The 27447-nt window shown below is 36.2% G+C and overlaps 1 protein-coding gene across 13 annotated transcripts in view; it reads right to left on the minus strand.

Moving 5' to 3' along the window:
- RBMS3 (RNA binding motif single stranded interacting protein 3) overlaps window positions 1-27447 on the minus strand; it is a 705592-nt gene that overhangs the window by 54693 nt on the left and 623452 nt on the right. For all 13 annotated transcript variants that reach the window (XM_077129934.1, XM_077129932.1, XM_077129938.1 and 10 more), the window contains one exon: window positions 3550-3660. In XM_077129934.1, the coding sequence (XP_076986049.1) occupies window positions 3550-3660 (111 nt within the window). The remainder of the gene's footprint in view (window positions 1-3549; window positions 3661-27447) is intronic.

Genomic DNA, 27447 nt, shown 5'->3' on the forward strand with positions numbered 1-27447 from the left:
GAAAGAACAGTCAGCAAGATTGGAGATGAAAAACTCAAGGGCAGATGCCAAAAACAGAGCTCTAGGGTCAAACTGGTCCAACAGTTTAATACAGGGAAATGTTACATTAAATTTTAATTTTCAGCTTCACTTGAAAACTAGGAAGATGAGGACTACCTGGATGTGTACATCATGTGGCAGGAGCTGGCTAGAGGTGGGGAATGGCTCCTCATCTGTGTTCCAAGCTGTCTAAGATGCCATCTCTCCATAACGTTTGCCCTAAACTCAGGCTGAGATGCTGTCATCACTGCATTTAAAACATCTCCACTTTAAAAAGTCTGATCTCCAAATTATGTACATTTGTATTGTATGACTTGTTCGTGACAGTTAAGTAAATATAGAATGGATCTGATTATATATTTCCAGGGTTTTCCATTGAATTCAGTTAACTTTATTCATTAAAATTACTAGGTTGACTTTTGGGTTTGCAACCCTGGACAGCAGGTTCAAAGCTAAGGAAGTGGAGACTCTAAAGTAACATGTGTCAAATGACATAGAGCAGGCCAGTGAGTTGTACTTTGGACCTGATAGTGTGTTTCATCCAATGTGGCTGCCTGGACAAGACTCCTGCCAGTTAGAAACCACTGGACATAGAGGGTAAAGGCAGCACATTTGATAAGCATCTATCTGGTGGGTGTCACACACAACATTGGCTATGTTTTATATTTTATTTCATTTAATACTTGCAATATCCCTGTGATATAAATACTATTTTTCCTGCTTTGTAAAAGAGGAAATAAAATTTCACAGAAGTTAAGTAACTTGGCTAAATATGCATAGCTACTGGTTTATCCAAGCTTCTTTGCTGCCTTCCTAGCAATAGATGAAGTGCTTTGGAAAAAGGTAATAAGGTGGAAAATTTTGATTTTGATTAAAAAATTCAATCTCAACTTCATAATTCACTCTAATTGTCAATCAAAAATTCAGATAAAATGAATATATGATGGTACCTTGAGGTCTAAGAGGTTTAACAGCATAACACTGTGGCAGTATTCTGGACAGCAGACACAGTGATATTTTGCCGAATGAATCAAGAGAGTGATTCTGTTTTCTCTTTGCTTTTCCAGAACTTTATTCAATTTTAAACTTTTGCAAAACAATGTGTTACACAGACCTTATAATGTATTTAAGCATTATTTAGAACATTTGAAGATGGGAGACTGAAAAAATTAAGCTATATGTTATCAAAACGATATATGCTTGGGTGGGCCACGGTGGCTCACCAGGCAGAGTTCTTGCCTGCCATGCCACAGATCCGGGTTCAATTCCCGGTGCCTGCCCATGGGGAAAAAAAAGACATATGCTTTAAAACTTTACCTTCTAATATAAGGAATGGGTATATAACATTACTGAATTATTTGGTTATCGCCAGCTGGGTACAAATCCTGGCCTCAAACAGACAATCATAACGTGTGTTATTGAATTGATAACTACTATAATTCTCCATCAATTCTGTATCTTTTAGCTAATTTTTCAATTTCCTAAAGGATTCATCATCTCCTCAGTTAGCCCGGTTCTCATATTTTGGTGAGTGTACAAATCGAACTTCAGCAAGTCAGTTGGCTTTGCTTTTGATTCAAAGGAGCAGGATTTATAGAATGTTTCTTTCTATACTTTGCATTAAAAGAACCCCCATCTTTTATCAGATTGAAGATTATCATTAAATACAGTAAAATTCTACTACTTTACTCATTCAGAATTTATGATCACTTAAAAAAAGGAAGGCTGATATGGAGGGAAACATGAGAAACTTCAAGCTTCGCAACACTGTTCTGGGGACCTGCTCTGTTAGTAATGCAAAAAGGAACAGCAAATAATCCTTACACATTCCTAGAAACTGTAAAAATATCCTCATCTTCAAACTCTATCTCCCCTATGAAAATTAGCTGTAACGTAGTGGAGAGTTCAATGGAGTCTTAGACGTGACTTTTAAAAGACTAAGTTGGAGACCTAAGAAATTATTTGATCCAGCCCAAGCCTTCAGGCAGGTAAGTAACCACCAACCTTTTTAATTTAATTTGAAAAGTTGTTTGTGGTTGTTTTTTAATAGATTCAGCAACTGAGGGCTTAGAGATTGGTACTTTGTTTATGTTAATAAAGCTACATTTCTTTATGAAAACAGTATGATTCCATTAAAGTATATGGATGTTCTTCCAACTTAGGGCAGATTAGTGAAGCCTCAGTAGACAGCAACTCCTTATATTTCAAAAGGCCTATGAGTCAACAACATCTGCCTGGCAAACAAGCCAGTGCTATGAAGTAAAATTCACAATCTGTCCTTAGTGTAGATTTTGGAGATAATGTCAGTTTAATCATGAAGAATCAGTCCAGACACAGGGGTGGGGATTATAAGACAAATAGGTTTAACAATACAAAGTTGTATGGTGGGCCTCAAGTTCAATACTCCAACTAGAGAGAGAGGAGAATTGATGCTTGATGATATTGTTATTTTTTCCAAGGACAGAAATGATAGGGTTCAATCAAAATTGAACCGAGGATTCCCAACTTCTAATCTACTGCTCTTTTTACAATACTTAAGCTGCCTATGTGAGAAGAAAATATAATTTTTCTTTCTTCACCTTTAAAAATAACAAGATTATCTATACAAACATTTTTGAAAAAATACAGCTGTTACCCATGGTGTCCCATGAAAGGCTGGCACTATTGTTTCTCGTTGTTCTCTATAATGGTAATCAACACATTTGCAGTATTTTAGGTAGTATTAGACATTTGCCCTCTTGAACATTTGGGGTATTCTCTTTGGGTAGACTTCAACAACGACAACAAAGTTTTGCTGATAGTTCTAAATGCTTCGCTGATGTAAAATCAAGGCTGGAACAGGCATTGTTAATATACCTTTGTTCCCCAAGAAGAAATATGACAAGTCAAAAATGGCTGGACTAATAAGAAGACATCAAGTACTTTAGATTCCTTTCCCTTTTTTCTGTATCATCTATGTCTACATATTCCAAAGAAAGATTAAAAGAACTTGAATACATCAGGTTCTCAATTTTTACTGATTTAAACACAGAAAGTAAATCAACAGTCCTGTACATCAATTATAGTCAGGGCTGATCCCTCACTTTTGAATAAATTTGGAATGACATATTAACTGGAGTGGTTAGCAGCTGGGAAGGAAAACCAGACTCAAGTATATTAAGTCACAGGGTCAAGATTTGTGGGTGCATGCATGCATGCAAAAAAAAAAAAAAACCAAATAAACAAAAAACACCTTTCCAAACATTTCACCTGGTGCATTGTGTTGTGGGACAATACATAAATGAAATTTTAATGCAACACAGCAGAAACTGCTGCCTTGGTCATGTGAGTCAGTGTGCCTAGGAATTGGGCTTGCATGCAGAGTGTGGCTTACCAGAACCTGAAAGCTGCATTAGTCAATGGCTGAAAGGTACAGGAACAGTTCTGCTGATAATGCCAGTGAAAACAGAGAGCATTGCAACTTATCCAGGAAATCCTAAAAATCCAATGAAAACGAACTCTTCAACTCACCGTTCCTGTTGTGCCCAAGGAAAGGTGATTCATCTGCTGTGTCAGGGGGCCCATCATGTTTGCTGGCTGCATTGACATCGGATGGTCCATTGTTGGTGTAATCACAGCACCCTATAAGCACATACAATGTCCATCTGAAAACACGTCCCACAAGGAAGGAAATACATATTTTTAGAAAAATAATCATAGTAAACTCTTTTAATATCAGATGTGTCAAACTTTTCCCTGAAAAGGCTAAATTCAAATGTGTAAAACTTTTCACTCCCATCAATACCATTCTGTGCTGGTCTAAATATATGACATTGGCAAGTTCCTTTCCTCCGAGGTGGATTGTCTCTGATGTGTCTACAGATGTCTGTCATTTACTTGTCCAATATTCTGAGCAGAATGAATTACTAGATATACATATTTCCTCACTCATTTAAAATACATTCAAACTTCTCTGACTGAAAAATTTGAACACTAAGGGAGACTATTTAATTTTTCTGATATTGAATCAAATTCCTCTATGTACCTATGATTGATATGGGTAGTTCTTAATAACCCAATACTGTTTACTGTTACGGGAGGAATGCTGGCCAAGAGGTTTCCTTGACTTGATCTCTTTGAAGGACATATTAAAATCTAGGGTAGGCCATGGTGGCTCAGCAGGCAGAGTTCTCACCTGCCATGCCGGAGACCTGGGTTCGTTTCTCAGTGCCTGCCCATGCACACATACACAAAAAAATCCAGTTTAAAAGATCTAAAAGTCAAAGTCTTTTCCCTTGTCTTTCTCTCCTGTGTCTTTTCCTTCCAATCTTTTGACCTACTTCCTATCTACGCCTTGCACATGAGATATAGAACACTGAGTTCCGTTAAATTTCTGTCAAATGAGACACTGCTAAAATTTTAAAAATTAAAAAAGCAAAAGACAAAAGTTCAAGCTTGCCATCAGGTGTTATGAAAGGCAAACTTATAACACACATTTTTTATTTAATAGAACCATTGGGAATACCAGAAATGATAGGCATTTGCAAAAACTTGTGTTCAGTTCCAAAATGTAATAAGGCTTGTGGACGTGCTGAGCCTGGCATTGTTACCCTTTCCCTCTTCTCCCTCTACCCTCCTATTATCCTTTAATTAACTAAATCAGAGAATGGAACTTTTTTTTTTTAAGCAAAAAGAGAATGCCAGGGTTGGATGGAATCTTTGAGAATATAAAGTCAAATGCTCTATTTTAAAGATGATGATAATATTATGTGCTCATAATATCACAGCCCATTTAAATAACTGGCTATAAGAAATGATTATGCTTTGTGAATAAGCTGTTTTTTTTTCCCTAAACATTATCCTTTCTCACTATATGACATTTTTTTCCCACCTCAGTAAACATTTTGCAGAAATAAAACTAGGACAGTTGCATGTAGATGGCAGGATCTCAGCCTCCAAACTATTTACCCACAATTCTTTCTAAAACACTTTTGCTCCAGATGATTCATTCCTCATAATATTATCCAAACCCAACCTCCTGAATGTATCTGCCTAAAAACAGGGCTGTATTCCACCTCCCTGCGGGCTCATCCCTATTCAGTATAGAGGGAGAAGAGAAATCTCAAGTCAAATATTTGGAAATGCTGGAATTACAGAGCCAGCTTTGTTGGCAAGGACATCTGGACATTTGAGTTATAATCAATCAGAAGATATATATATATGTGTGTGTATATATATATATTATGTTATAGGTCTACAGTTTCTAAATTTACACAGTTGTAAATTTGTGTTGTTTAAATTTCTTGACGCTTCTGTGAATTGTTATTTATCAGGATGCTTCTTAGTTGAGAGTCATGATAAGTAAGCTTTTGCTTAATTATAACTCAGAGACAGATCGCTTTTCCCCCTACTGTTTGTATCTCTTTAATAAAGCAGTTATAACAATTTATTATTATTATTACTACTTTTGTTTGTCGTTTTTTGTATGGGCAAGCAGTGGGAATCGAACCCAGATCTCTGGATGGCAGGCAAGAACTCTGCCACTGAGCCATCATCACACCGCCCTACTATTATTTTTTAACACACCATTTTTCATTCCAGCTATTTGTTGGGCCAGACCAGAAGAGAGCACTTTAATAAGAACTGGGGTTTAAGCTACCCAAGCATAGACTATAGAATAACCTCAGCGTTCAGAATCAAGTCCTGAAGCAATATCGTTTTCAACCAAAAAGTGGCACTTTTTCAAAATTCTAATCCTTAGCAGGTGTGAGACCTCAATAGGATTCTTGAATCTGAGACCTAGGCTATCTTCTTAGGGTTTATACCCCTAGAGATTATGATATGCACCTAAACTGTCAGAACCAGAAAAAACATCATTTCTAATCAGCCTGCTCTGGCCACAAAAAGGATCAGTTATCATAAATGAGAGACAATGATCAAATTGTGTCTGGTAAGGAGACTTTCTCCTCAATGCCCTAGAGGTGGTCTCACTCCCCAGAAACCTCATGGTCCACTTTAGTCTTTGTTTAGGAGGCTGTATGCACAGGAGACATGTGAGCATGTAACTGATCAATCACATTCATGCATGATAAGAATGGAAGCATGGAAGGCTGCACTTGGAATAAATTCTTGAGGAAGAATTGCCTGGTCTCTTAGATAATAGTTTCCCAGAAAGCAGGATCTGGGGACTCAGTTTAATTATAGATGCTACTGAGTGCGTGTTGCTTCTGTATAGAAACCAGAAACCAGACAATCAGAGGGAAGAATGTAAAGGGACTTGCCATCATTTGGAATTGTAAATGGCAGCACCAGGCAGAGAGTGGTAAACAATATAAGATAACATTCCTTTCCTAAGCTGAACCGGTTATTGCAAATAAACGAAAAATGGAATAAGGATTCACTGGAGAAGAACATAATTTCTTGTTCATATTCAATAAAATTTCAATAAATAAAGATTCCCTCAAATCTTTGCAAATTCTCTTAGCAGTTTTAAGGGATGAAAGAAATTTATAATCAGAGAATATGTTGGAAGTAACAGACAGGAACTGCTTGGAGAAACTAATTTGCTTGGTGATATTTTACTGGGACAAACTTAGAGTATTTGAAGCGGTGATTACCTAGAACAAAGAAGGGTGTTTACCAGAAACGTCAATCATCAAAGTTTACAGAATCACCTTTGTATTGTGTAGGACAAAATAAAATTTAAATTAAAGAACAACATTCTGGTTATTAAGGCAAAACCAGCGCCCTCAACCATAATTGTATCTCATTAAATACACTGTCAAACCCATTCCTACCCAATTGCACTTAAGCAATAGACTGAAGAGTGTTTTGTGGCAGATGTTGCCAACACTTTAAGGGTAATTCCGTTTACTGGAAATGTATAGAATGTGCAGTTTGACAGAGTTCACTTGGCAAATGGCAAAGCAAAAGGAAACAGACTTCATTTTAGCATCTCCGGATGTCTGGGTTTGCTCAATGTTTAAGCTGCAAAGAAAAATACTGTAATATGCTGTAATTCCACTAAACAGTACAATGACCAAACAGCTGATGGGGACGTCTGGCCCATTTCAACCACTGCCTCTGCAAAGCAAAGCTGCTCACACTCAAGAGACACAGGGCAGATCTGGTCGCCCTCGTTCTGAAATAAACAATTTCAACAGCAATTTGAGTAAGGTTTCCAAAGATCAGAATGTGGGAAATAAACAGATCTGATCTAAGGCAGGAAAAGCATCTGCACTGTTAACCTTCTGCCTACATTTGAAAGAAATTTAAGTCTCTGACTCTTCATCCACAGTTTAGTTTCCCAGATGAAATACAAAACCACTGGCAGCACTTCCATCCTGAGTGCCAGAGCTGGCTTTAAACCTGTATTAATTCCAGAACCTGGACGCCATGAGAAGAAATCACTTGTATTAACACAATATTCCTGTCACCTGTCACTGTCAGCATCTGAGGCCAGTGCCGCTGAGAATATGATCTGCGGATCACCCGCGGCCATGGACCCAGAATCGGAATCATTGGGTGTTGGGCCCAAAGTTCTGCAGTTTAACAAGCTTTCCGGAAAATTCTCCTGCATGCTACACTTTAGGTGTGCTCTATCTATAAATCGCCATTGTATAAGCCAATGTTAAAGCTCTTTGATACAAACAATGGGTTTTATTTTGTTCAAACTGTTTTTCAATGATTTGTTTTAAACCAGTCTGTTAAAAGGCATGAGCCTTTATGCAATAACCATATTATATCCTGTAAAAAAAAAATGCAGAAAGGCCAAATCACTGAATCAGGGTGGTGTTCTGAATGATCCAGGTGCCTGGCGCACTTCCATTTGATCAGTTTGGCTTGAATCCCACGTGTAACACTTTCATATTTAAAATCGTTTTTTAAAATCATAGGGATACAAAGGTAAAAGGAAAGAAATGTATTTGGACGATATAAGGAAAGAAAGAAAAAAGAAACGATACCTTTTTATTCCCTTCTTTGTCAGATGCCTCAGGCTAAAATGTTCATGGTCCACGCAATACTATTTTCTTATAGTGCTTTACTTAAAATGTTAGCATTTTCTTGCAGTAATTATTAAACAGAACTTTTAAAAAATCTGGCTTAAGACCATTTTTTCTTTCTCATCTATGTTTCCTGCCTCTCTGCCAGTTTTAAATATTTCTAGAGTAAAAACCTGTCAAGTCTGTGTGCAACAAACTATTTTTAACACATGTGAGATGGAGTACAGAGAATGATAGGAGTTTATAATTAAATTAGTTAGCATAACTAAATAGTTCGCATAAATAAAAGCAACGATGATGTCATATATGAACGGCATTTGATTGGAGAAGTAGCTCCCAAATGCAGTGTTGGGCAATGCTGGCATGCAATATCCTTGTCTCATAGTACACACTGAGACAAACTGGACCACCTGACCAGGCTACTTGCCCCCGGCTCCAATGTTTAACCTTTTTTCATTTGTTGAGTGGTATGAGCTTTCTTATGGGGGTGGGGAGGGTGGGAGGCAGGGGCAGGCATGAGAAAACCTGTGAGAGAAAAAGATAAACAGGAAAGATCTCTCATCCTTAGAAACACTTGTTAATCCTCAGCAAAACTGGACACATAATTCTACTGAGTCGGAGGATGGAATCTGATTTTTAAGAAATCACATTGGAAATCCAGAAAGCTTGTGGCAAAGGTGGTAGATATGACTTCAACTCTGCAAGCATTTTGGAACGCCTGTTGACAAATGCTGAAGGTAGGGGGAACTGATAAATAACCTCATTAAGCCAAAGCCACATGGCTCCTTGATTCACTCCACTTTAGCACGTTAATCTCTTCCTTGCTATTATTATCCTCTAATGGTTTCTTTCGAGAGTATACCTTCCAAGAAGGTGAGGATTATGTTTACACACCTTTTGTAGTTCTTTAAATAGGAATTTCATGTTGTAGGCACTCAAAACATTTTTTTGTGAATTAATATTATATGTCGGTATCACCAATCATTCGGTTAAATTTAAAATGGGTACCATTTACCAGCATTCCCGATTCGGACTGTTGGTTCTACAAGGGCAGATATTGTGCAGCACATATAGTACTGTCAGCAGCAGGAGGCATGTGATAAATGCCTCATAAATGTTGGTTGGAAGAGTGATGAAAGAACAAAGCCTCAACTCATAAAGTGCTTAGAAATGCTATTTTGAAATTACTAGTGAAAATGAAAACATTCCATAATTTTGAGAAAGCTTATTCACTCAAGGGGCAGTTTAGCTTTAAAGCGGTGGTTATGCATCTCATGGTTGACCTATATGTGTATTAATTAATATCTTCAACTACTTTACTCTTAAAGATGAGATCGGAAATTCACTTAATACAACATGTTCTGCAACTGCTACCATAGTAGATTTGTGGCAATTACTGAAACAAAAAGTATCTGTGTGTATTTATATACCAGCACTTCTCGACTGGTGGTGATTTTGCAATGTTTGGAGGGGACAAGCGGCAATATTTGGAGAGATTTTTGTTTGTCACAACTGGAGCGGGGGCAGTACTGGCATCCAGTGGGTAGAAGCCAGGGATGTTGCTAAATAACTTACCATGCACAGGACAGCCCCCACAGAGAACTGTCCAGTTGAGAATATCATTAGTGTTGAGGTTTAGAGACCCTGGCATATAGATATATACACTCTTAAGCTCCCTTTATGCAAAATGAAAAGGAATTTGAAACTGTAATAATTAGGCAATGGCACAAAACATTGATCTCCTCTCTGCTCTGCACACTAACAGCAAATCTTAGGTTCTATACTGAATTATATTTATGATATAAATGAGTTTCTCAAAGACTTTACATCTAAATTAATTGCCCAAATCCTGTAATTGAGCAGTGAAAAGAAGCAAGACTATCATGTGGCTTTCAAAAGGCTATATGATTATTTTTCAGTTCAAATTTATTTTGCTATTTACTTTGGAATTGTAGCTAACTAGAGTTAGGGTTTCTCTTTCCTATGCTTGGACAAGATGAGATCCAATTGGCACATATTTGGACTGCTACCAAGACATGCATAGCCTACAGGTTGTGGGCTAGAGGTTCTATGTTTAGAAATTTAGGACATTTTTCATTGCTATTTGGGTACATTTAAAAGAGTTATGGTACACTGTTATGTACAGAGTTTATATACACGGATAATGAAAGGATATTAGCTATAAAAAGATAATTTATTCTTCTAAATAAAACACTCTTTTTTTCTGGAAGTACAATTTTTATTAAATCACTGAAATCAACCAACTTTACAATATCTGATATCAGGAACAACAATCAGAGCTATCCCTAGAACAGAATGTACATTAACTGCACTGAGCATTACTCGCTCACACTGTACTCTCATTCATTAAAGAAGCAGCATGCATCTTTCTTGCCTTTATCAGAGTCATCTGTTCACTTAGCCTAGGAGGTTAAAGAGGGATTGATCCTTTGGAAATTTTCAGTACAAACGAAACTTATCTTTAGTAGTCTCTTCTTGCTGCTTCTCCTTTCAATGATCTAACCCCCCATATCCTCATAGACTCTTCTGATTACCAAAGGAAAAAATCTGATAAATCCATGCCAGTCACCTCCCAGATGAGTACAACTGAAAAGCAAGAGATGGCAGCGTCTAACATAAAGAAATGAAACACAATGGAACTTACAACACAGCAGATCCTGAGTTTTGGGGAATTTGTACAGGATCCCCTCTCTTTTTTTAACCAAAAATATTTTATTAGAGAAGTTGTGGGTTTACAGAACAATCAAGCATAAATTATAGGATTCTCATACACCACCACCCCCCACCAACACTTGCATTGGCTTGGAATTTTGTTTCATTTGATGATAATATCCTTTTTTATAGTTCTACTATTTTTTAATTAAATAAAAAAAGCAATTGCATTTGTTACAGTTGATGAAAGATTATTAAAGTAGTACTATCAACAATTGCCAATAGTTTATATAGGGGCATTTTTTTCTCCATATTCTAGATGTATTATTATTATTGTTTTCTTCATGCATGCTTTATTTTATTACTTATCTAACTGGATAAAGGGAGTGCCAGTCACAAAATTTTTACAATCATATAGTTACATGATAAAAGTTACATAGTTATGCAACACTAGCAAAGATTAAGGCTACCAGATTACAGCTCAGCTCAACAATTTCAGGTATTTTCTTCTGGCTCTTTGCATATACTAGAAACGAAAAAGAATTATCGATATAATAAGTCAGTAGTCATAATCTTTTGTTAAATCCTTATTTCTCAGTTATAGCTCCTCCCTCTCATTTCATTATTCTCTCAATCTCCAGGGATATCTGGACAATGACCATTTTAACTTCTTCATGTTGGAAAGGGGTGTTGATCTTATGGGGTAGAGGGATGCCATTGGTTGATGTTCTTGGAGAGACTTGTACTTTGGGTTTCAGGGCTCATCTGGCATAGGAACTATCTGGGGGCCTTAAGTTTTTGAAAGAATAAACCTACTGAGTAAAATTCTTATAGAGCCTTAGCCAGAGGCCAGGATATTCTTTAGGGTTTTCAGAAATACTGTTGGTTGGGGCTTGACATACTATGGCAATTTGCAATATCTGGGTGAAGCTTGCCTAAGAGTAACCTTCAGAATGACCTTTTGACTCTATTTTCAAGCACTTAGCCACTGAACCTTTATTTTGCTTCTAAATCAAGCATTCTTAATTTCAGGTTGCTTTTGCGTCAGTTACCATTAATTTGAAGTGTTTGTATTTTTAATGTGCAACATTAAAAGACATAAAAATCACATTAGTTTTAACACGGAGACCCCATTAAAAGAATCTGAGTTATACATCATGCCTATTGAACCCTGAATAATGGCTTCAATTATTGGTTAAGTACTTATTTATACAGTAGCAACACTGTGTACAAGAATATAAAGTAAATATGCCACATTAAAATATTTCTTACCAAGGCAGGTACATAGATAACTGGGAGTCTTAGTAATGTTTTTTTGAATCCTTTAGTGCTTTGTGCCAAAAATAAAGAAACTTGCTTAGCAGTATCTTGTGATGATGTTTTTGACAAGCTTCCTTAGAATCCTACTAATGCTCCCAATACAGCTTTAAAATATGTTACATTTTTTGCAAGAGAGTCAAAAATTTAAAGACTTCAGGACCCATTGGTCAAACATGGTTTTCTTGACAGAAGGTGCAAAAAAGCAATAGTTATCTTTCAACTTGTACACTGGATTATGAGAACTGATCCTATTAAAATTATAAAAGTAATTTCATTATGTAGTTGGAATACTGTATTCTCCTTTCATAGTTCTATGGAAGGAGATCATAGTTTCTGAAACAATGGAAATATTAATTGTGCATAGATGGGTTCCGGTGCCTCTTCAGGAACTTTTAATAGCATCAACCACAAGGAGCAAACTTCTATTTCTCAGCCTCACATTCCAAACCCATAACTATGCATGGTTTCCAGTTGGGGGATCTACCACCCATACATATGTGTGTCATAAAAATCAATGTGTTGTGGTATAGATGATGTGAAGGAATCTGACTATTTATGTGGAAAAAGTGATGTTGTGCCCTAAGTTCTTTGGTTTCATCTGTCTGGGCCCCTCCATGGTATATGCCTTCCCCACAGAGATATATTATGCAGATCCAAAATCAGTTTAAAATGAATATAACCTGATATTTAGAGATAAGAACAAAGCTGATCAGGTTGGGGTTAAAGGAATTCAGAACACAGGGGTAAGGAAGACAATGTCTGTATCTTAGAACCACACATACTCTTTGAGACCAAAGGAAGAAAGGTTTATTTGGTCTGGAACTGAAATATTCTGCAGCACATAATCTAACCCAACCTACCTATATAGCTCATTTGAACAACTAAAACACAGGGAGCCCAGAATAAGAAAGAAGTCCTTTAATTATGTATAGCTTAATGTAATGCCTGGATACATCCTAGAGTATATTAAGCAGATAATCAAAAAGTATTGGCAAAGTCCCTTGAGGAGTGGGAGAGAAAATATGGAAGTTTTAAACTACATCATCAGGAAATCCTCTGATACTGTGTCAAACTTTAGGGACACCAAATTCAATACACCATACCCTTGATCTTGAGGCTTACTCTTGTGAAGCTTATGTAGGTAGTGGAGAAGCTTAGACTACCTACAGGTATGCCTAAAAGTTACTTCGGGAGGACCTCTCTTGTTGCTCAGATGTGGCCTCACTCTCTAAAGCCCAACTCGGCAAGTGAAATCATTGCCCTCCCTACTATGTGGGACATGACATCCAGGGGTGAAAATTTCCCTGGTGACATGGGACATTACTCCCAGGGATGAATCTAGCCCCTGGCACTGTGGGATCAACAATTCCATCTTGACCAAAAGGGGGGAAAAGAAGTATAACTAATAAAATATCAGCAGCAGAGAGAGTTCACAGAGTTGAGAGGCTACTGTGGAGGTTGCTCTTATGCAAGCTTCAGTTAGACATTGCTACCTATCATAACTTGCCAATCCCCAATCAGGACCATTCCACCCAATCCTAAAGAACACCTAGAGCAATATATAAGATTCCACAAGTGTTCCAGGCACTAGGGTAACTTTCCAGAAATCTACAACCTCCAGATGGGTCCCTGGACCAGATAAGTCCTGAAACCTAGAGGGCCCAGCCTCCTTAGCACAACAGATAGGGACACTCAAATCTCCCTATCTCATATAAGTGACAGACTCTTCCAACATGAAAAAGTTCTAATGGCCATAGCCCAAACACCCCTAAAGAGAGGGACAGAAAGAACAAAGGTGATGGTGGAGTTATACAGAGAAGACAGGATTTAACAAATGCATATGATTGCTGAATGATTAAATTGATATCTCTTTTAGTCTCCAGTCTCTTAGAGCAGCTTGAAGTAAAAACCTAAAATTGTGGAATTGTAACCCATGCCAAACTCTGAAAATATGTTCTACAACTAATTGTGGTGTTATGCTTTGAAATTTATTGCTACTTTGTATGTATATTGTTTTTTACAAAAGAAAGAAAGAAAAAAACGTCGACTGTGGTGATAAAAAAATATTTAAGCCTTCTAGCCTCCTATATTCTGGAGCAGCTAGAAGGAAAAATCTGAGAGGATCATATAGTAGCCCATGACAAACTCTGGGATCTGTCCTGTAACTACTTGTTGAAGAGTGCTTTGAAAACTATTGCTTTTGTATTTCTATGCTTTGTATATATGTTATACTATACAATAAAAAGTTAAAAAGAAAAAGGAGAAGGAGGAGTTATAACAAGGAAGATAGGACTCAACAAATGAGTACGACTACTGCATTGTTACATTGATATTTCTTTTTAATCTCCAGTGTCTTGGAGCAGCTAGAAGGAAAAAGCTGAAATTGCAGAACTGTAACCCATACCAAACTTTGAAATCTGTTTATAACTACTTTGAAATTTATTGCTTTTTTGTATATATGTTTTATTTTAGAATAAAAAATGTTAAGAAAAATTTTTAAAATGCAAAGAAAAAATTTCCATCTAATAAATCACACTGAAATTTTATGTCACACCAGGTTCAATTCCCGGAGCCTTCCCAATGCCCCCCCCCCCAAAAAAAATAAAATGACTTGGAAAAAACAAACAAAAAACAACTAAAGATTGAGGGCATGTGTTACGTTTGCCAAATGAATGGATTAATCACAATATAACTCACCACATTTCCTACTTTTAAAGATACAAAGGAAATCCCGATTTCTACCCACCAAATATATTACATAATAGAAGCTTACATTAGACCTACAGAGACTGTTCCTAACCATTTTCCTATATGAACAACACTAAATGAAAACAGACAAGCACTTTTCTTCTCTGCTGCCTGAGGCTCCCCCACCATTAATGACACGGCAACCATCTAGATGAGGAAGTTCATGACCAACCGACTACTTCAGCAGAAACAAATGGTCATCGATGTCCTTCATCCTGGGAAGACAGCTGTACCTAAGACAGAAATTTTGGAAAACCCAGCCCATATGTCCAAGATTACACCACGTGTCATCTTTGTATTTGGATTCAGAACCCATTTCGGTGGTGGCAAGACAACTGGCTTTGGCATGATTTATGATGCCTTGGATTTGACAAAGAAAAATGAACCGAGGCTTGCAAGACATGACCTGTATGAAAAGGAAAAGACCTCAAGGAGAACAGCAGAAGGAATACAAGAACAGAACAAAGAAAGTCAGGGGAACTGTGAAGGCCAAGGTTGGTGCTGGCAGAAAGGAAGAGTCAAGATTCTTCAGCGACTTGATCGGCGATGGTACAGATTTTTCACCAGAGGATTAATAAAACGATAACAACTTTTAAAAAAATGTAAGTTCAAAGTTTAAGATGAGCAGATTTTCCTTACATATTTTTCCAAGGGAGACAAAGGAAACTGTGTTACACTAGCGCTCTACCAAAGTTTAATGTTGGAGTTCACTATATGACTTCCATTCTATGGAAGAATTACATATGTCAGATTAAATGCTGTAAGATTTCTTTTACATTTCACAGCCAATCTGCACTGTCACTAATGCAGCATCAGCTTTTTTATTAGGCCTTTCCCATGCTACTAATGGGAAGTAGAACTATCTGCCTAAGATTCTTGTCAAACCTTCTTCAGCAAGAGAAGAAATGCTTTATTCACTTGCACAACAATCATTTTGCATACCTCCAGGTATATTTTCAAATTTTATAGAAAGTTTAAAAGTGTGCCTTATCATTCCTTCAAATGATAAGACCAACAAGGGTCCCAGCAGATGTCTGAATATTTATGGACCCCATATTTTGTCTGGTAAAATGGTTTTCTAGCTTTAACTACAATACAGGATGATGAGCTACCACAAAGCTTCTCATTAAATCTTTTACTTTATGACAAATAGGCCAAAAAGGCCCATTTTCAAGGTCTTGCAGAATCCTGGTGCTGACTGGGCTAGAGAAACCATTTCTTAAACAGGGGTGATCACAAGGAAACCCTGTTATGTCACTTATGGCCATTGATTACAGCACAAATTGCCTAAATATGTCACAAGGCACTTCGATTATGGCTATTATTAGGAAAGGAGCCATTCCTTGTCCTATAATTTGCTACCAAATGCACTTTATTCTCTGCCCCGACCAGAGACATTTCTAGGCTGTTTTCCCCTTTAAAACATTTTGAACAATTTGCCTGATTAGAGCTGTGCAACGCAACTAGATCTAAGGATACTGGTGTGAAGCCATAATTCTATTAAAAAACTAATTTGTCCCTTCTAAAGAACACTTTCTATTAGTATTATTGTCACTAACATGTTGCATACCCAAAAATAACTTATCAATGAAGTGTTTTATATTCTAATGCTGGGATAAAATATGTCCTGGTAGAATGGCTATATCATAAAGTAAAAACTTATATTAGCATAACTCAAGAAATATGCTAAGACCTGAAAGGTGTTTTATACATTTTATATATATGTGTGTATATATATATATGATGGTCCAGTGGATGAGATGAAAGTCAACTTTAAGTTTCTATTTTTCACTGTGCTGTTGGTTATAGGATTTGTGCTACAAACTTATTTCCATGTTTTCTTCTACTTGGGTTTTACTGCCATTTCTCCTAGATCATAGTGCTGTATCAGCAGTATTTCCTCTTTCTTAGGTTAATAGATTAATTTAAGTACCCTAGTTTCTTGTTCCTCAGGGTATGGCCCAGGATCAGATAGTATCATCGGGAGCTTAATTCAGATTCTCTGGTTCAGCCCCAGACTCAGCTAATGAGAATCTGCATTTCTAGATGATTTATATGAACGTTAAAGTTTGAGAAGCATTGCTGTAGTTTGTATGTCGGCCATGGCTCTGTTTGACTGAATCTTTAATTGTATTGTTTCTAAAATGATTCTTAGCTTGATTCTTAATCATTTTAATAATTCGTTTTTCAGTTCTTATATTTCAGGGTCAGGTAGCTTCAAATAATCTTGGTCACATCAATATACCTCCATGTTATAACCACAAAAAAACAATTTATATTTATTTCAGTTCCTCAATAATCCCATAGGGTTTCTGCCTTTATACACAAAATGTCCTGTACAATATGTATCTATGACATATTTTCATGGCATTCCTCCTTTCCAAATAACATCTGCTTCACCAATAAGTTAGAAATAACTATTACAGACATGTATTAGAAGAGATGCTATATGCCCTATAAAAAGTAAGAGTCAGAATCTAAATATTTTTATATACTCTATGTACACATCATAAATATAAGGTGTTCAAGTAAAAGCAAAAAATATTGTTACTTGTTAGATCAAGCTGGGAATTAATAAAACTACTGAGATGAGCCTAAAAATAAAGTTTCAGAAAGTTCTTCCTTGCCTTGACCTTTTCCCTGAATTCCTGACTCAAATTTCCATCATCTCACAGAATCTAGAATCTCAAAACACCTCAAAACAACCATGCCACATACCAAATATATTTTTTCTGTTTCCCTCAGAACATATTTTTCCTCCTCTATTTGATTCTTGGAGTAACACAGAAACTTTCAGATCATCTTTAACTTTTCCTTCTCACTCGCTCAGAAATGAGAACTTATCAATGCTACATCATAAAATTCTCCAATTCTGTTCTCTTCTTTCTGACTGCTACTAACTAAATTGAAAACATCACCATCTCTCATTAAGATCAATCCAATTACTTCCTGTCATTCATGGCTGTAGAAAATTGGTTGAATACTCTCTCCACATGTTATTACTTCTCCACAATGTGAACCCTGCCTTTTCAACATAGAAATGGGGGGGGGGGGGGGGAACACCCTATATTTCCAAGACATTTTTGCTGTTATATGTAGACATGTGACTTTTGCTAATCAGAAGCACCTGCAAGGGGCTTAGATTTGGAAGATCTTTTAGAATAAGAGATGGGCAGGGCATGTGGCATCCATTTCTCTGGCCAGGTGGCAGCAGAAGCAGGATGCCTCTGGTTTTGCAGCAGTGATGGTGCTTTCCTCATCAGAGCAGAGCAATGTGGGTTAGGGGTCAGTAGGGGCAATAACCCCCTACTGGTTGTCTTATAGGAATTGTATTGTCTGCCAATATTCAGACTTTACTAGCTAGCAATTAATCTATTGAAAAGATTTCTCTTTTAATAGCTTGTTTAAGCTATTTAATAGCATGTTTAAGAAGTAAAAAACTATGATAATTTCCTTGTTTTTAATATTTTTCTCAAGGTGAATGGAGTGAGAGAGAAATAAAACTAATACCATTCTAATGACAATAGTTCACCAAGAAATTTTGATTAGTGTCTACCACTCTTTAAAGGGAAATAAATATGTTGTCCACTAACTTGGTGTTCAAATTTTGAAGTGTTTATTATCATGTGGTCTTGATGGAAGTCCATTTTTACGTTGCCCTTCAAAGCTTCAGTAAAGAATAAAAAGGGCTGCAAGTACATTAAACTGATTGCAAAAGTGCATCTCATGAATTCTCAGACACCCGGCTGAAATCGTACTGTTGTATTAAAATTATCCAAGAGAAAAGCATTTGGAACTAGTCATTCTCCCACCTTTTCCTCTTTGCCCTTCCTTCCCTTTCTCATAGATTATATGTGTGGTAGGCAGGAAAATGTGTGTTCAGCAAAATCAGGCAATTTGACTAGTGTCAGAGGTTGTCAACATATACTTTTGCTTTATTTCACGCAAGAGAAAACCTGAAGCCACCCACTTGCCAATAACTACATCCTTTATTCACATCATGGAGACAGAACCTGCACCTCATCATTAAATGGCAATCTTCAAAGGCATATGTTTTTTGCTTATTCCTGTTGTGACAGATGTTTTATATCATCTACCTCAACATGTTAATTCATCTGTAAGGGATTGCCTACTCACTGCAGCCAGCTGTGGAAATAGCTCCAGTGTCATCTGTAGCCACTCTTATTCCATTCTTCTGACCTCATGGACAACCACATCCAAGAACAGGAAAAACAAACAACCCAGATAACTTCCTTTAAAACATTTCCAGGGCAGGAGATAGGCCCACTTTAGACAAGAGCTCTTTACGAAATATGTAACAAAGGAGGGGCAAGGTTTTTTGGAACACTCAAAGGTCAGCGAGCTAACCAATCGGGGTAATTCATAGATTAAGGAAAATGAAGCAATAGCATCTGTGAGCATGATTCAGCTCTAAACATCTGGTTAACTTAGTGCTTCTTCAATTAGCTGGAGTACACATCAGTCAGTCATTTCTTTTCTTTTGATTGTACAAATTTCCTAAGAGGAAATATTTATACCACCAACACAACCAACCTTTTGAAATACTGTGAAGAGACAACAACATATTTATTAAATAGGAGGATCTACTTGAATTGCTCTGTGGTGGAATTATAGCCTGACACTAGAATATACTTTTGGAAACAGAAATTCATCTGCTTATTAAGAAGTCTGTCTTGGGTTGCTTGAAACTGAAAAAGCAAAACTTTGTGTAGTAAGAATTATATCACTTCCACATAATGAGGGGGCTGCTCAAATTATACTATATATGACAAACTATCTTCCATGCTGGAGCCTTAATAACTTTTTTTTAGAAATATTAAGTGCTAACTTAGAGTTTAAGATCAAGAGTGTTCATTCATTCATTCACTAATACCGAATGCCTATTATGACTTGCCCTCAAAGGATTTAGAGTTTAGTAGGTAAATAGCCTTAATACAAGATGTAACAAAAGAAAATAATACAGGTAAAGTTTCCAGGAAGATTAAAATTTCCATAGAAGTTAACATCATTGGCAAGACCATGTCAATATCTGTCTTAATTTAGTCCGAAATTTGGCTGAAGTCACAGCTGAGTCCCCTGACTGTAGGTTTAGCAAGACAGGATGCTGTACTCCAGTGACAACAGCCTGCGGTCACCAAGCACAAGGCTGAAGGATAGAATGCATTTGAAGGGAACGGTTTGGAGGGAGCACTGTACATACACCAGACTGTGTCTAAAAAAGGACTGAGTCGTTACCTTAATTATCAGAATCAAAATGCTTCCATAGGGGTAGAGAGCCCTGAAGTCTCAAGGGTTGAATGGCAAATCTCTGAAGAAGAGTTGGCAATAATCAGAGCTATGTTAATTTCTGTTGTTTCTCATAGGTTCCTTACAAGGAGAGTCCCCTCTCTCCTTGGCAGTTTGATCATGTCAGGTGCCAACCCACTTGTTAATTGACAGGTAACATTGTGTCATTCCTCCTAAGAATATTGCCTATACTTTAAAAATAATCTTCAGTTTATAGCTTTTAGATATGTGCCTGGTAATGGGCTGGTAAACATAGCTAACTCACTTATTCTAAGTAGCTACCTATTCTGACTATAGTGGTTATTGTGAAAGATCAAAACACCAATAAAATATCTGCTCAAAATTCCATGGTTTCTTTTTAGCATAGATCCAGCAAGTATTGCTATCCAGTGGCTTTGATATAAGGCCCGCTTTAAAGAAAGTAATTCTATGCTGTCACCGAATACACAGAATTCAGAACTCATTAAAAGATAATGACACTTCTTCAGTTTATAATGATTTTTGTGATTTTTAGTGACAACCATTTTTATTATACATTCTTTGGGGGACTTTATGAATCAGAAAATCAATTTTTAAATTTAAAAGTAAAAATTATATTCCAAATAAGTATGCATATAAGAAATGATGATTAAGTTATAGTATGGACTCAGATGAATACAAGGATCTTTTTTTGTTTGTTTCTGCCTGGCAGGCACCAGGAATTGAACCCAGGTCTCTGGCATGGCAGGCAAGAATTTTGCCTACTGAACCACCATGGCCCGCCCTACAAGGATCTTTTTAAATTATTAAGTTTGAGGATGAAATACTCGTGTGCAGGAATTTAGAAAAGGAGAGGAAACAAATTTTGATTAATATGCGGTTTTTGTAAATGACAACAAAGGCAATGCTTAATTTGGCATTCTTTCTACTACCTAAATTGTAAAGACCATGAATCATATTTGCCATTTTGTTCACCCCACAAAATTTCCAAATGCAAAGGTATTTGCAAAGGTGAACAAGCCTCTCAGTTTTTCAATTTTGTGTCTATAGACATATGAGGAGTAAGAAATCTGCCAACCCATTTCAAATGCCAAAGTGTAACAGTAAAATTGAGTAACAGTCCAAATTTTACCTTGGTGTCATTCTTTTTTTATCTTGTTTAATTTCAACCCCAAGTGACTAATTTTTATCAAGTTACTGGGGATTTTGCTTCTTAATACTGCCATACCTGAGAATTCTTGAATCAAAACTTAAGAAGCGGTAGGGACTTTTCTCATCTGGTGATAGTTTAAAAAAAAAAAAATCAGAAAAATCATCAATAGAGTAGCTAGGCTTTCTGAGGAGTCCTGGGGCTAACTCTCTAAAATAATATTAAATAAACCAAATTTTTCCAAGATCGTTCTCTCTGGGAATAAGGAGAAGCAGGAAAAAATCATTAGGTGAACACAGTGGGAGCAAAGTTCATGAATGAAGTGGCCTGAAGTTTACAATTGAGCAGAACTTTGAAAAAAGCAAGTGTAGGAGATCCAAAAGAATGGAGAGGATCCCTATTTCACACCTTATACAAAAATTAACTCAAAATGGATAAAAGACCTAAGTATAAAAGCGGACATAATAAAATTCCTAGAAGAAAATGTAGGGAAGCATCTTCATGATCTGGCATTAGGGGGTGGTTTCTTAGACTTGACACCCAAAGCACAAGCTACAAAAGAGGAAACAGATAAATGGGACCTCCTCAAAAGTAAAGACTATTGTGCTTCAAGGGACTTTGTCAGAAGGTGAAAAAATCAGCCTACTCAATGGGAGAAAATATTTGGAAACCACAGATCGGATAAGGATTTAATGTCCAGGATACACAAATAAATTCTATAACTTAACGATGAAAAGACAAACTACCCAATTAAAAAATGGGCGAAAGACCTGAACAGGAACTTTTCCAAAGAGGAAATACAAATGAGTAAAAAGCACATGAAGAGATGCTTAACATCACTAACTATCAGGAAAATTCAAATCAAAACCCCAAGGAGATATTTCACGCCTAGTAGAATGGTCAGAAAAAAAAAAACTATAGGTGTTGGAGAGCCTGTGGAGAAATAGGAATACTTAATTCACTACTGGTGGAAATACAGAATTGGCAGCCACTGTGGAAGACAGTTCAGTGGTTCCTTAGGGAGCTAGGTTTAGAGTTGCCATATCATCTGGCAATTCCAATACTAGATATACACTCAGTAGAACTGAAAGCAGGAACACGAACAGACCTTTGCCCACCGATGTCCATAGCAGTATTATTCACAATTCCTAAAAAACAGAAAGAACTCAAGTGTCCATCAATTGATGAATGGATAAACAAAATGTAGTATATACATATTATTCAGCTGGAAGAATAAACAAAGTCTCGATGCATGTGACAACACGGATGAAACTTGAGGAAATTGTGTTGCATGAAATAGGCCAGACACAAAATGACAAATGTTGGTATAATGAGCCAACTCTTGGAGCTAAAATCTGGAGTATAGGTAAACAGGAGACAGAAAGCGGGTGGAGAATGGGGGGGCAGATGCATTATTTGTACAGGATTTTTAATAAGGTTGATTGCAAATATTTGGAAATGGATAGACTTGATTGTAGCTCACTCTGTAAGGGTAGCTAACAGCACTTACTTATGGTTGAAAGGGAAAGTTTAGGGTCATGTATGTCCCTAGAAGGAAAGTCAATGGATAAAACATGGGGCTGTATAACACAGCAAATGCTGTTGCAGATGGTGGCTGAGGTTAACTGTACAAATATAAGAATGTTCTTACATTAACTAGAACTAAGGTATGTCACTATTATAAGGTGTTAATAATAGGGAGGTATATAGGGAAAAATACAACTAATGCAAACCATGGACTGTAGTTATCAGTAACATTATAATATTTTTAAATCAATTGTTAACAACAGCACCAAACCCATGCTAAGTCTCAATAATAGGGGGGTATAAGGATTATGAGTTTTTTTTTAGGATGTTCTCAAATTGATTGTGGTGATGAACACACAATTCTGTGATTATACCAAGAGCTTCTGATTACACACTTTGAATGGATTGTTATAGTGTGTGAATAAAACTGCTTGCAAAAAAAAAAAAAAGAAAGAAAGCAGGGGCAACAGGCAAAGATTTTAGCATTACACTGCAGGACCTTGCTCCATAGGGAGGTGTATCCTGCAGCTTTCTAGAACTCTTAGCCCCCTAATCTAGTTCTGGAAGGACTTCCCTAAAGGACACTTCATGGAGGCATCCAAAGTATGTAAACAAAATAATTGCCCAAGATAGAGAAGCCGTCAAGGGCCTGTATAAATTTTTGTAAGTGCTGTGAGACAGGGAATTGCAACATGAACACAGAGAGACAGCTGACAAAAACTATGACAGGAATTGGGAACTGACGCTATTAGTGACTCCACAAACTGCATGAAGCAGTAGTTAGTTTTACTCTTTGCATGACGGAGTTGAGATCACCTGAGTGAACTGAACTAGCACTTCTCAAGTTCTGACAGCTGCATTTTTTCTCATGAAATCTTCTTTCTGTCTTCTACCTTCTTGAGAAATTCTTTCTCTGAGCATTCACTTTATCAGTCCATTTCTGACTTGGAAGAGATGCTGCAAAGACCCCATGACCTAGACTGGCTATCCAGTATTGATGCTATCTTCCAAAGGAATCGAGCTGGTCACCATCTTTGTCTTTCCCTTTTATGAGTTGGGAACTGGTGAAGAGCAATGAAACTTAGTTGCTGTTGGATTTGTTTCTGTAGTATTAAAATTTCTGTGTCTGGCAAATTCTAAAACATTATCATGTGGTTACATTAATACGAGATTTTCAGCAGAACTTCCTAAAGTAGGTTAAAAAATTCATAGAAAAACCCTAGAAACAGGTAGAAAATATTCATGTTTGTTGATGATTGCTTTCTCATTTTTAAAAACGTGAGTCTACATGAAAAGAGAAAAGAAACTGAATGCTTTTTCTTACATTTTTTTAAATGACTTTCTCCCTTAAAAAACAAGTATCTACATGAGGGAGATGATGAAATTGTGCTGCTTTAGAAGACACTATTCAATTTGGGTTTAATTCAGAACTTGATTTTTTTTTACTTAATATGTGAGGTTATCAAAAATATGTAAGTCCACTCTTCAAAAATAAAGTTAAATCAAAATGATCACGAGGCTTAAAATTATTTACATGCTACAAGAGTAATCTATCTTTTTGTGGAAAAATTGAAAAAGATTTTAATATATAATTTTCAAAGAGTTCTCTAGTTAATAAAGAGGGCACACTTTTTATACAATATTTCCAAAGAATTTTCTCTTAGTTATTTATTAGGTGCTTTATCTAGTCTGTCCATTTATAAAATGCAAAAAAAATGTTAAGCTGATAACCTCCAATATCTCTATAATATTCTTAATAATAATATGGACATTTTCAGTGATAATGAAGATGAAAAAATAATGTATGTTTACCTCAGATATATTATCCATTTATATCAGAGACAATAAAGTTGAATTATGATAATATTTGATGAATGTATGCCAGAAATCAAAGCTTTTAACCAAATGTAACTTCTTTCCATGTAAACTATAATGATGAGATTGCTAGAAGATTAAAAACATCTTACAGTCTTAAATATATCTAACCAGTGTTGATGGACATAGATAATTTATCAACACTTTGTATTTTGTAAAAAGAACCCAATCTAATGTTTCTATCAAATTGTTAACTTGACTTACTCTAGCTTAAGTTATATAACCTAAAATTTCAAAATGTAATGAAGAGTCAGGCAGATATAATGAAACAGAACTGTTTTCATCTGAATCGAAACATACCGTCCCAGGTCTGCCACCAAGTTTGTGTTAGCGGAAAAGTCAGTTAACCTCTCTGAGCATCACTTCCCTCATTCCTAAAATGTTGCTCACTGAATTTTTATGTCTATCTCTTGTGATAGAGTACACAATTTTATCAAGACCATCACAAGAAGACAGAATGAAGGACTTACATGTAAACTGAATAGGCAGGGCTTTATTCTAGAGGATATGGAAAGATCCAAATCCAGAAGACTAGTGTACCTGCTTGCTGATGCCAGAATTACCTGGAAGATAACCGTCCTTTCAGTACATAGCAAGAGAAAAAAATTCACATATACAAAACCTATTGGTAACTCTGCTCAAACCAAAATACTAATGATTAGACAAAATTTTTCAGATTTTGAGAGAAAGATGCATGCTGTTATCTTAGCTGGACTGGAACATTATTATTCCTTGTGGTCTCTCTTCAGTCTCCCACCAAACATGCACATACACACTCACGCACACACACACACACACACATATACCCAGACAAGCCAGGGCCCTCTAGCTGATATCGTCAGAGTCCCATGTACTTTCTTTAATAGAATTAATCTTCAGTTTAATTATATATTCCCATTATACTCATTTGATTAATCACTCATCTCCCTGAGACTATAAGCTTCATGAGGGCAAGGAATGCCCCTTTTCTCTTTACTGTCCCCCTGAACCTGAAACAGCACACAGGATCTGACACATAATGGCTTATTTATAAATAATTTATAAATATTTATAAATAAAAAAGTAAAGGAGAGAAGGAATGATCTCAGCTCCTGAGTGTATTGAAGAAAGAGCACAATCACGTAGGGGGGGAAAGGTTGTTGAAAATAAGGCCTGAGGTAGATAAAGACAAATTATACCTGTTTGATAGTTTTACCAAAATCTGGTCTTAAATATTTTACATGGTTTGTCAGACTATTCTCTATTATTTTATTAATTTTATCATGGTAGAATGTATGTTTCAAATGGGAAGGTATCTTTGCTTCCTTCCAGATGCCTGGCACATAGTACCCACCCAATAAATGTTGAATGAATGAATGAATGAATGAACAAGTCTGGTTTTATTTTACTGATAAATCTGCTGCCTAATAGCATATACTATTTTTAGTTTTACGGAAAGAAAGACTGCATAAACGATATCTACTTTTTTTTACTATTGTCATTCTTCCAAGGTATAAGCAAGAGTAACGTTCCTAATTTTACAGGAAATATTCCAGACGTTAATTAATAGGACAATAATTATAATCTGAAGTTCTTGAACGTCCACTTGGAGGATTCTTAAATACTTTGAACTTGGTGAAATCTAAAACACATTTTTCCTTCCCCAAGGAATCGTCTTAATTTTCAAATGCACATACATTTTTCTGAAGATATGATCCATCTGTTTTTGATTCCTTCACACTTGTAGTGTTCCATAACAATTTTGGTTAGGCTTATTTGATATTTAAAAGCTTACTTTAAGACAAACATTTGCTTCTCCTTAACAACCAATAAGTAGATTTTCAAATGACAGCAATACAAGAATACCCAGCTACTTTTAGATAGGTTCAAAATTCTGAGCTCTGAAGAAGTTTAACAATTCAAAATGAAAAAATAAAGTACGTACTCTCTCTAATGAACATTCATTGGACATTATTAAACTTAAGTTCAAGGTGAGAGAAAATATACTTTAAATAAAAGTATGGTGGGATCTAGAAATCTTCTAATGAAAATTTACTTAGCGTATTTAAGACCAAAAATGAAAAAAAGAAAGAGAGGAAGAGGGCAAAAGAGAGTGCTGTCAGTGGGACAGGAATATAAGTAAAAGTAGGAAGACTTTCCCTTTTGCATAATTTCATTCTGTTAGGAAATCAATGCTGTAACAATTTGTTTCATTTTCTAGACAGTTGTGCAAAGAAGTTGTATCAACCAGCACATTTCTCATCATAGGCCTGACCACAGGCAATAGAAATGGGCAAGATCAAATAACTGGACCATTCTGATTACTGTGGGACTGTCTATATAACTTCATAAGCAAGGGTGATTGCTACTTATTAGTAGCAATCCTGGTTGCCTTGGTGAACCAGGGCAAATTAGAATCATGAAATATTGGGAACAATTCCTAGTCCACCTCAAGAGAAAAGTCTACAGCTACATATTCTTGAATTTGAAGTTTGTTCCAGGTGCAGGATTAAGGGTCTCTATTTAGCTTTTTGCTTGTTTGTTTGTTTTGTTTTTTGTTAGAATTATGAAAGTTAAAAGAAATTCTTTAATTCTGGTTCAGATGTCAGTAATTAGATAGTACAGATTAAAGGCTTATTTTTGAGGCATTTAATCCTATTGCGTTACAGACAATATTCCACTAAAAGACCCTCCTGCTGATTATCTGTCAATGAATTATCACTCTACCCCATATCATATTGAACCTTTTCAGAAAAAGAGATGAAGGAAAGCTAAATCTTTGAGCCACAATCCACCTTGTAAACACTTGTCTAGAGATAAAAATATACAGCAAAGGATTCTTAGGAAACTTACTTTAAACTTTCCGCT

Source organism: Tamandua tetradactyla, chromosome 15, assembly GCF_023851605.1.
Source record: "Tamandua tetradactyla isolate mTamTet1 chromosome 15, mTamTet1.pri, whole genome shotgun sequence".
Taxonomy (NCBI): domain Eukaryota; kingdom Metazoa; phylum Chordata; class Mammalia; order Pilosa; family Myrmecophagidae; genus Tamandua; species Tamandua tetradactyla.